The sequence below is a fragment of the Amblyraja radiata genome, chromosome 6 (assembly GCF_010909765.2).
Source record: "Amblyraja radiata isolate CabotCenter1 chromosome 6, sAmbRad1.1.pri, whole genome shotgun sequence".
In the NCBI taxonomy this organism is placed as follows: domain Eukaryota; kingdom Metazoa; phylum Chordata; class Chondrichthyes; order Rajiformes; family Rajidae; genus Amblyraja; species Amblyraja radiata.
The window spans coordinates 26626012-26637599 of NC_045961.1; the positions used below are offsets into that span (position 1 = coordinate 26626012).

At 39.6% G+C, this 11588-nt stretch overlaps 1 protein-coding gene across 1 annotated transcript in view; it reads left to right on the forward strand.

The window, feature by feature from the left end:
* trpc6 (transient receptor potential cation channel subfamily C member 6) overlaps positions 1 to 10149 on the forward strand; it is a 126202-nt gene extending 116053 nt beyond the window's left edge. Inside the window, exons 10-12 of the mRNA XM_033022362.1 lie at positions 570 to 653; positions 6353 to 6428; positions 9760 to 10149. Coding sequence (XP_032878253.1) covers positions 570 to 653; positions 6353 to 6428; positions 9760 to 9884 — 285 coding nt within the window. The 3' untranslated portion in view covers positions 9885 to 10149. The remainder of the gene's footprint in view (positions 1 to 569; positions 654 to 6352; positions 6429 to 9759) is intronic.
* The last annotated feature ends 1439 nt before the right edge of the window (positions 10150 to 11588 follow it).

The window sequence follows — 11588 nt, forward strand, 5'->3', positions numbered from 1 at the left end:
GGTCCCTGCACTGAGCCTTGCGGTACCCCACTAGTCACTGCCTGCCATTCTGAAAAGGACCCGTTTACTCCTACTATTTGCTACCTGTCTGCCAGCCAGATCTCTATCCACATCAATACTGAACCCCCAATACCATGTGCTTTAAGTTTGTATACTAATCTCTGTGTATTTCATGTATGTTTATAAAAAACATACATGGACAATGTATTTTTCATTTTTCATTTTTTCATCACAGGAACAATGGCTTGGCATTCCCTAAAAACATTATTATTGGACCATGTTGACTCATAGGCCTTATTACTGGCATTTGAAGATAAACACCCCTTTGTTGGTGTCAATTGCATCCCAGGATGAAACAAAATAAATGAGTGAAATGTTTTAATCTTAATATTGGACGACAGAACTCCACTACCAGATCTTTTGGGATAATTAGAATTTATTTTGAAAAATAATAATACATCCGTTCTGTTTTGAGTTATTAAATGTTGAACTTGGGTTCCAGATTCCAGAAGGTCCAGTTTCTCTGCAAACATTGCACTATATTTGACTTCTCTCATTTTTCTTCTCAGCTCAAACACAGCAAACGTTCAAGTGTTCAAAGTACTGAAAACAACAATTTACATAGTGTCAGAAATCCACCAACACAGTACCAGGTAGGTACAGTTATGAACATTATGAACCTTGTACTAACCTGCAAAGTGATTCGGATTTAAGGAATTCTGATGGCCTCAAATTCTGGGTACGAAAGTTATTTGCATGTTCAGACAGGTGCCGAGCAGTGTCAGCATTTCAAGAGCAGTCACGCTGTATACAAATCGATTTATGAATTGTGCCTAATGGCTCGTTGGGGAAGGAGAGATAGTAAGCCAGCTGTGTAGTAAAAGACAGTGTTGGATCCAGCTGTTTTGGCTTCTCTCCATTGCTGGGGTAGCCTCATATTCACATTGGAATCAGTTGTTTGAGAAATGATTGCAATGCGAATATGGCTTTGCAAACCTGAGTACAACAATCATGGCCACTTAATGTACTATTTGTTGCTGGCAGGACGTGTTGTATCTGACAGATTTTTCATTTGGGACTCCAGGCAACCAAAGAAAAAAGGTCTTGCCTGCCTTCTTTGATAAGAGTTGAAAATGTTGTAAGAATTGGTTTATTTTACCATTTATTTGTTTATAATAACTACATGGGGGTAATGAAGAGTTAATTGTTAATAAATAAGCACACCTAGGAATATACGGCAAGTAGCCAAATGACTGTAAAAGCATTGAAATCTAACCTTCATATCTGCCCTCAACAGAACATACACATGGCCACATAAATCAATGTGACAGTAATATCAAATATTGCACTGAATATTTCTCATATCTAGCCTGTACAGTTTAATACATACATCTATACATTTGATAATATTAATTAATATGTTTTAATTGTTACATATTAGCAATATTGCTTTGACACTTAAGTGATGGTGATAACACGCAATGAAGATTCCACTCAACCATTTCACACAGATTAATGTACTGAACACTAATTCAGAGCAGTTAACCCACAAGCAACATGCAATAACTATTCTTAATTACATATATAATGATGCCAGGAATGAGGTAATTATTTCTGAAGGTAGATTAAAAGTTGTGTTGGGGAGCCACAGTAGGGAAAGTGAGTGCTCTTTCCTAAGAATTCTGCTTAAACCACAGCATAACATTCAGTAGTAATAGGATCATTCTGCCTCCAGAGGGACTTATTTTACTGATCACATAAAGAAACACAGATCATAGCAGCAAGACGTCTTATGAAATGTCTCAATTAGCTAAATCTTGAAAGAGTACTATTCAAATCAGTACATTTTTCTACATAAGAATCCCATCCCACATTAAACTGGTAGGTTGTATAATTAATGTACATTGCTGTCTGTACAGAATGAAAATCATTCACAGCTCTAAAATAATTCTTCAATTACTTGCTATAGATAGTGTGAATTTCTGAGTGACAATACCTAAAGTATGTATTAATTGAAGCTATTCACATACATCCGTGTTTGCAGTGTGGTATCATGTATACATATGACCTGCTTAAAGCTCACCTTAATTAAACTTTCTTCATTATTTATATATGTACAAATAAAAATGAGTTTTTCAGTAGGTTTGCTATGTTCAGCAAATTAAAGGAGAAAGAAAACTATGCATTTATATAATGCCTTTCTAGAGTTTAAGTTATTTCAAAATTCTTTACAACCAATTAAGCTTTTATAACCAATTGAAGTCTAGTCATTGTTGCGGTAAGATAATATCAATCAGCCCATTGATCTTCTGCAGGCTCTTTGAACAAACTGTCTAATTAGTCTCCTCTTTTATTCTTCCTCCTGAAAGTGGTTATCCTTTGGGTATGCTTTTAATTCTCTTTCAAAGCTTATTGCTCAATTGGTTTCTACCATTCTTTCAAGCAGTACATCCTTATAGCCTTGTACGTATATCATGATGGCTAACTTGCACAGCATGATCTCCAAAGTAGAAAAGGAATAAATGACCAAATAATCTTGAATAAGTAGAATGGAACAATCATATTTTATGAGATGCTATTTGAACTTATACTGATGCAATGTATCCAGTCAGGAAAAGCTCTCTCCATCCTTCCCCCATTCTAGTTCTCAGACTAGTTTGACTGTTCTCTTGATTAGATTTTACTTTGTGCGCTTCATTGTCACCTTCCCCAGCTAACAATGATCTATTCTACATTTTCCTTGTCCTTTGTCTCCTTTGATCTTGGTTTCACTCCTTATCCTTCCATATCTTTAGTTTCCCTCTCATCGTGAAGAAGGGTCACGAGCCAAAATGTCACCTATTGCTTCTTTCCAGAGATGCTGCCTGTCCTGCTGAGTTATTCCAGCATTTTGTGTCTTATCTGTCTGGTTACTGGATTTGCAGATAATGTTACTTGGGTGATAAATTTTGGTTAAGGTATACCCAGGTGGTGACCAGCACCTTCCTTGATTACCTGAAAAAGCTGAAAGAGCATCAAATTAATCAATGAAAAGGTATTGATTAAAGAAATGCTCAGTAATATCAGGTATTTTATATGGTTTGAGCAGTTTAATAGAGCATTTATAAATACTACATAATTAGCTATGCATTGAAATTGGATTAAATTGACACAAAAGAAACTTTAATAGCTTCCAATAAATAACCACGGAAGTTTGGTTTTTCAATTAGTGGATTCCAGGTTGTAAGAAACATTCCAGGTTGAAATTGTTGCTCGCGATGTAATTTTAATCTCAAAATTGAAGTCAACATGCCTCATTTCTAGTATGAATACTGGTTAGGTATTGTGCTCCATAGATTGAGCAATTGATCAACTCCAGGAGGTAGGTCAATCGTTCATCACTGGAGAGCACACTCCCAGTTTCATCATGGGTAGCCATTGAAATCGACAAATATCGATCACAGTTATGCTATGATGATTAAACAATGTAACATTTGTGCCTTTAATATCTTTAGTTTGCATTAACTAAAATAAACTTTCAGCTATTGAAAGAAAATCTCTGAAAATAGACACAAAGTGCGGGAGTAACTCAGCGAGTCAGGCAACATCTCTGGAAAAAAAAGTAATGGGTGACATTTGGGATCGGATCCCTTCTTCGACCTGAAGATCTGAAATGCTGTGGGAAAAATAACTTTGTTACTGCTAGTCTTAAATTTTGAAGCCCTCACCCCCTTTATCACATTAACACAACTGTATAACACAATTTTGTATAAAGCTAGGTTGCTTAGGAACACAACTGTCACGTTATAGCAAATCTATCTGCAAGTTCTTGAGATGATACGATATGACACGATACGATAAAACTTTCATCATCCCTGGAGGGAAATTGGTCTGCCAAACAGTCACAACACACAACAAGGTACACAAAAACTTGAAATTAAAAGTGAAACAAAAAGTAAAAGTCAAGCGACTGTTGGCTGGCTGCTGTGTGCACAGCGCTTTCACCGAAACAAATGAACAGGCAAATAAACGAACACAGACTTATTCCCTGGGCAGAGGATTCTAAACGACAGCACCCCCCCTTTATTCTCCCACCATCCCTCACAGCAGTCCCCCCATGTCGGGTCTCCATTGCCTTCCCCTCCCCCCGCAGACCAGCAGTGCATTCTGTTATGTACTGACTGCTAAACATTTTACTATGGTCTGGATAGGTTCTGCTGTCCGCAATGTAAACAAGTGTAAGATTTTCTCTGCTATTGTTAAATACCTCCTGCAGAGTAAATAGCATGTGTTCTGGACGCCCGACAAGCCCCGGAGATGGCATAGCTGCTTCTATTAGATGGTGATCTGTGAGAAGTCTGTGTGACCTTGCTGCAAAGTGAACATGCTAGGTTAGTGTGATCTGCTGCATAATTGGGTAACCAGATGGAAAGTGGGTTTACTTCAAAGTGAGAATTGAAAAATAAATGAGAAAGACAGCAGACCTTTCCCAATTTAATGATTTGAGAACACCTTTTGACTGTACAAAACTATAACGTAATTAATTTCAAAGTCTTTTCAAATTTACAGTACTTGTAGTTAGATCACACTTTTGTGAAAGTTTTCCCAGAGCTCTTCCCTTTTGTTCTCTTTTAAACTCTTGCCTATAAGTTGGATTTCAGCTGTTTGTGGCATGATAAACTGATGTGTTTTGTACTTGGGCACCTACAACTCCCACCCTAAGGCCATGAAATTGGTCAAACATTACTACGCTGTAGGTGCTAGCTGGTTTACACCTAGTTATATGCACTAGACTGAGGCCATTGCTGCCAATGGGATCAAACTAAATTGGATACAACTTCTGACAATTGATTTAATCAATCTGAGAAGGGTGTAAATCCTTGATGGGCCCCCCTACCACAACAACATATACTAGAGATGCTACGGAGCAGAAAATGGTGAGAGAGATAATCTTTCTATTCTTTCTGATATATGTGTGGTGACACACTGGTCAACCTGAGGAGTAACTCCAGCAACAGACTGGTTCCACCAAGATGCAGAACAGAATGCCATGGGAAATTCTTCCTCCCTGTGGCTCTCAAACTGTACAACCCCTCCCCCTTCCGTCCTGAGGTAGACTGCGACTGACTCCCCTCCCCCACCCCTCCCCAATCTTTACACATTCCCAATCCTTTCCACTCGTCACTTTAATTTCTTGTTCCATGTATTTTGTGTTGTAACGACTGTTGGCAGATCAATTTCCCTCCTGGGATAAATAAAGTTCTATCGTATCCTATTGTATCATTATCGATATGGCCTCGTGCACATCGGTGAGACCATGCGTAGACTCGGTGATGGTTTCACCGAACACTTGGGTATGCTCAGCCAAGGCCTACTGGATCTTTCATCATCATCATTTAAAACATTAGCGAGGTAGTGGTTCTGGTTTCCAACGGGAACGGTGACGGACGCACCACACATCTCTGTCCTCCAGTTCCTGCGGACTTCCTCTGCTAGAAGTATAGGATTATGGTGTGTGTGCTTTATCATCAATTTCTTACAATGCTATGTACGACAGTGATCACAACTATGGAACTGGTGATGGCCGTTGGCTTGCTAGAAGGTCATACGCCCTTTGACAGGTCTTGTTTTTGGTCCTGCTGGGGGTCCACAGCCCCCTCCTCACCTGGCAAACCAGATGGGGGAGACAATTTAGTTGCTGACTATCCGACCATGGAGCAGATAGCACGGGATTACATGGTACCCGTGGCGGGGGAACTCTTTGTTGCTAACTATTTTCATTTCCCTTCCCACTCCCAGACTGACCTTGCTGTCTGGACTTCCTCCAATTGCCAGACTGAGGCCATTCACAAACTAGATGCACAGCACCTCTTAATGAGCTTGGTTGGCTTACAACCAACCCTTTCTTCCTCTCTCTCCCCTGTGCCCCACCTGGACTTGCACCTATTTCTCTCCTCCTACTAACTACGTTCCTTCCTCTGGCTTCACAATCCACAACTCTCCAATTCTTTTGTCTCATACCTCTGACTGGCTTTTGTCCAAACATCTGCCAATCAAAGGCTTCCTCCATCTGTATCCACCTACCACTTGCCTGGCTTTGATTTGCCCCTCTTCTCTTCCAGCTTTCTTCCTTTCCTCCCCTCACCACAATCAGTTTGAAGAAAGGTTCCGAGCTGAAACGTTAGCTATCCATGTTCTTCAGGGATTCTTCCTGACCTGCTGAGTTACTCCAGCACTTTGTCTTATTTAGAATCTGGTTACAGATGTGAATGACCTGCTGGGTATTGGTTCTATGCTCTGACATTGCTCTATGTATTACATGCCAGTTGTTGTGTGCCCAGTAACAGTCTTCTTATTTCTTTCTGACCTGCAGAAAATAATGAAGCGTCTTATAAAGAGATACGTACTAAAAGCACAAATGGACAGGGAGAAAGATGATGTCAATGAAGGTATGGTAAAGGCACAGCCATGTAATGGGAATCGTCAATAAATTTGATACTTTTTATGTGGACCACAATTCTGATCAACTTGGCAATCAATTCTACTCAATTTTCCACTTAGCAAAAATGCAACTCAATCTCAAGAGAGAGCTAGATAGGGCTCTTGAAGAAAGCGGAGTCAGGGGATATGGGGAGAAGGCAGGAACTGGGTACTGATTGTGGATAATCAGCCATGATCACATTGAATGGCGGTGCTGGCTTGAAGGGCCGAATGACCTACTCCTGCACCTATTGTCTATTGTCTATTATCACATTTCAGGTTTCAACAAATTGAACAGAGAACATAGAACAGTACAGCACAGGAACAGGCCTATTGGCCAGGTAATCTGTACTGAACAAGATGGCAAGTTAATCTCCTCTGCCTGCTTGTGATCCATATCCTTTCATTCCCTGCATATCTACATGCCTAACTAAAAGCCTCTTAAATGCCACCATTGTAGCTGATTCCACCACCTCCCATGGTAGTGCACAATCATGTTTCTTAACATTATTGAACTGAACAAAAAACTTCAGAATGATAACCAACCCAAAAGGTTGCAATGTAGCCCATGATCTGTTAGATTGTTGCTAAGAAAAACCCTATATTTTATTAATCTGAGTATAATTTTGTCCCTTTCAACTTGGTTTCCCGTTAAATCATGACTATTGGTGGAACATGAATTTCTCATCTGGTAAAATAGAACAGATTAAATTTATCCACAATAAACATTGGGGTATAGAGGATGGAATGATAATTTGCATGGGTAAATTCCGGTGTCATTTAATGTGGGGGTGTAGGATTCAATAGGAACCCGAGGGACAACTTTTTTTACACATAGCGTGGTGGGTTTATGGGATGAGCTGCTGGAGGAGGTAGTTGAGACAGGTACTATCACTATGTTTAAAAAACATTTGGACACGTACTGTATGTTTAGAGGAATATGGTCCAAACGCACGCAGATGGGATTTGTGTAGATGGGGCGTGTTGGTCAGTGTGGGCATGTTGGGCCGAAGGACCTGTTTCCACATGGTATGATCTATGACTCTGAAATATCTTGTTCATATATTCATTTGATATACTTTAAGGTATTTATAGATCCCTCCATGAAAGATCAAGCCATGTTTCCACTCTCTTGATAGCCAATGGTACTGCTGAACAATCTCAGGTCAAGTGCAGGATAAGCAGATGCGGAGTGAGGCAGTCTTGATCTCTGTTCAGTTGTAACAAGATGTTTAAATACTGGATTCAAGAGAACTGCTTCATCAGTGTGACATTCAGAGTCCTAACATTTATCTATCTCAATCAAATTACCTGCACGATGAACACTGGTGACTGAGTCAGAGTGAAATTAAGAGGAATTCTATGTTGTGGATCTGCTCTCACTAACGTGAGACATTGCACAGAATAATTCTGTACATGTCCTGTCAAATTATCATGGGGGGCGAACTTAGACATCCTCAGATTGGTCTTGGTTTCAAAGAAGAGAAGGGACACTCTGGTGTTGCATTACATCACCCATTCAGCCAGGGAACTATCTTTGTGAAGGTTGAATATGGGGATTGGGTATGACAATCTCTCATCACGTTAACTGGCCACTATCAGGTCAGGTAAGTTACAGGCAGAAATCTTGCTTCACTCAACAACAACTATAACTTGTATTTTACAGAATCTCAGTATGTATAATATGTCAGGAGTTTGGTAATACAATGAGTCAGTAAGGAAACCCTGGGGAGGACAAGGGGATGGGTATTAATGACCACGATCCAGTGTTAACACTGGAGCACCATAAATACAAGTTCTAGTTTTAGAAGCTAAGGACATGAACAGGCCCTGCTTTACTTATAGAATGCCAGGTCTGATGAAGTGAATGTTCTCCCTCCCTGATATCCTTCCCTGATAATTCAACAGGCCATATGCAAAATTATTTTGTTCAAACTCAATCAGTGGAAGCAGATCCACAGCATAGCATTGCTCTTCACTCAGCTCTGAACCAATCGCTGTTCAGGGGTGAATATAGTGGGGCTCTGATAAAGAGGCAACTTCATCCAGATGCAGGTATTCTGCTGAATGACAGTTTTTGTTGAAAGAACTGAGTTGAGTGAACACACTCCTGGGCTCTTTGTCCTTTCAAACAGAGGATGGGGTGCCCATAGCAAAAATAATCTTGCAGATTGGTTTCAGAGGAATCAAAACCATGGCTGGAGTGGTAAGTAGAGCATTACATTGGTTTGCAATCCTGAGCTTATTCAGAGTTTAGGATTTAGTTTGCATTTTACATGGCGTGCAGAGGTCATAGAAAGCGTTTATCACCTACCTCTAACTGCTCTTGTTGACAGTGCATTTGTTCTGGTTAATATATTCCTGTGGAATAGGAAGCTCAAGATTTCAACCCAGTAGCAATGAAATAATGGTGCTATGTTTTCAACCATCTGACTTGGAAGCAGACCTGCAAGTGGCACCAGTCCCATGTATTCCTGTCCATGCCATCCTTACTGGTTATGGCCACATGTTTCAGAGGTGATGCCAAAAATGGCCTTGGCTCATTACTGCCAGACATCTTGCAAATGGTACACACTGCAGTCATGGTGGCAAAGGGAGCAAATGTTGAGAATAGTTGATGCCATGTCAGTCTACACTGTGCTTTGTCTTTAATTGTGTCGAGCTTCTTAAGTGCTGTTGCAGCTGGTTCAATCTAGGAGATGAGAGTGATTTTTAACCTGCATCAAATGGAATGATAACTGATGTGGGTGTATGTAATGCCAATTTTAAAAATCCTGTTTTCAAAATTTCATCACAAAGTATAAATTCAAGCAAAATTTTAAACAGTGGATTTAATTAATGCAACAAATTTGATACGAGAAAGCTCCTTCAGAAACAAATGTTAAGGGAATAGCAGACAATATAAATACCATTCTTCATGTTGATATCTCTTTTGGGAGGGGGAGAATTCATGGGTGCTAAACTTTTAATTTTATGGTATCTACTATACCAAAAGAACAAATAAGTAAAATAATTAATAGATTAGTCTAAAGGGGATAGTCAAGCAGATTGTATATGATTGCAATGTTTTGTATTTTGTTTTACCAGAGTACAATTAGCTTTTTGAGCAATTTTTTTAATCAATCTTTAGTTTCTTGAATGTTTGCGAATTTTAGTCCTAAACAGAGATTATTTTTCCTCAATAAAGTAATATCTTGTGTTCTTGTTATTGTAATTCCAAGCCTTCTTTCAAGATAATTCTGTTGCATGGCTTCTCTTTATCTCTGTGGTTTAATCATTTGTTTGCTTGGTATTTTCAAGGTGAACTCAAGGAAATCAAACAAGATATTTCAAGTCTCCGATATGAACTGCTTGAAGAAAAGTCTCATAACACAGATGATCTTGCTGATTTGATCAGACAGCTTGGAGAAAAAATGGGACCCTAGTGCTTCAACAAAGCATCCAATTATCTGGTTACCTTATCTTAAGCAATTCTTCATCAAACCACCAACAACAATATTTGACTTTGCATCTTAATTTCAATAGTGCCAAATGTAATTTAGATTTGAATATTTCAAGAGGAATTAAATGCTTACTCACAGCAGTAGTTATGCAATAATTTGTACAATAATAGAAGTTTTTACTGTTGTATTGGAAAATATTACTTGACTGACGAATACACTCCTCAGTATTAAAATTTTTATAAATCAATGGAAATGTGTCTAAATTATGTTTTCTTTACAATAAAGGGGAGCTTTTTTTATGTTCATACATTCTAGAAGCAGAATTAGGTCATTTGGCCCAGCAAGTCTACTCCGCCATTCAATTCTGGCTGACCTATCTTTCCCTTTCAACCCCATTCTCCTGCCTTCTCCCCATAACACCCGTACTAATAAAAAATCTATCATTCTCCACTTTAAAAATATCTATTGACTTGGCCGCCACAGCCTTCTGTGGCAATGAATTCTGCAGAATCCCCACCCTCTGACCAAAGAATATTCTCCTCATCTCCTTCCTGAAGGTACATACTTTTATTCTGAAGCTCTGGCCTCTGGTACTAAACTCTCCCACGAGTAGAAACATCCTCCCCACATCCACACAAGGCATTTCACTATTTCAATACCTCCAGCTAGAAGGTCTTGCATCTTCTCTGCACTAACCTCAGCATTGAAGAACAAATTATATTCTGGTATCCCCATTCATTTCATGGGATATTAATATGGAAAGTGGTTTGGAACTAGTGGAACGGAACAGCAAATTCAAATCATGATGTCTTCTGGCATGCAATGGCTGATGTATTGAGAGGGTGGGGGGAGAGAGGATGTTGGAATAAACAATGCATGGGTGACTTTTTACAATTCAGTTTACATCTTCTCTGTAGTGGTTTTGGTTTGCATACAAGCTCACTGTTTGCCAACTCTTGGACTCCTCAGTTTTGTACAGAATACTCCCATGCGCTATGCTCGGTTGAGAGGCTAGTTAACAGCTGACGAGAGAGCGTTGAATAGCACAAGGATTTGTCTTTGTAAAGGGTGGAGCTGCCAGTTTATAACTTGAAGTTTAGTTTGGAGGTACAGCACGGATCAGGCCCTTCAGCCCACCGAGTCTACTCCGACCAGTGGTCTCCGCACATTACCACTATCCTACATACACTAGGGAGAATGTACATTTAGAACAAACCAATATACCTCTTTGGAGTATGGGAGGAAACCGAAGATCTTGGAGAAAACCCACACGGTCACAGGGAGAACCTACAAACTACGTACAGACAGCACCTGTAGTCAGGATTGAATCTGGGTCTCCGGCGCTGCACGCGCTGTACGGCAGCAACTCTACTGCTGCGCCACCATGCCACCCCGTTTTGCCCTGTTATAAAGTGACTTCATGGAGTGTGCTCAGGATTTTCACGAGCTCTCTTTCATCTGGTTGTAAATTTATGATCATTAATGTAGGAACTAAAAAGAGTGCAATCTCCTTGTGGTAAATCTTGAGCTTGAATGTCGGTATAAACTGGAATTAAGGCAAAATGGGAGCTTATTTTCAACCTCTGCTACTATTTCAAGGGCTGACATCAAGAAATCTCTTCTCAATCTTCCACAAGTAAGGGCTTTGTGTTTTTACAACCATGATGGAAAGCCCTGAAGAATAAT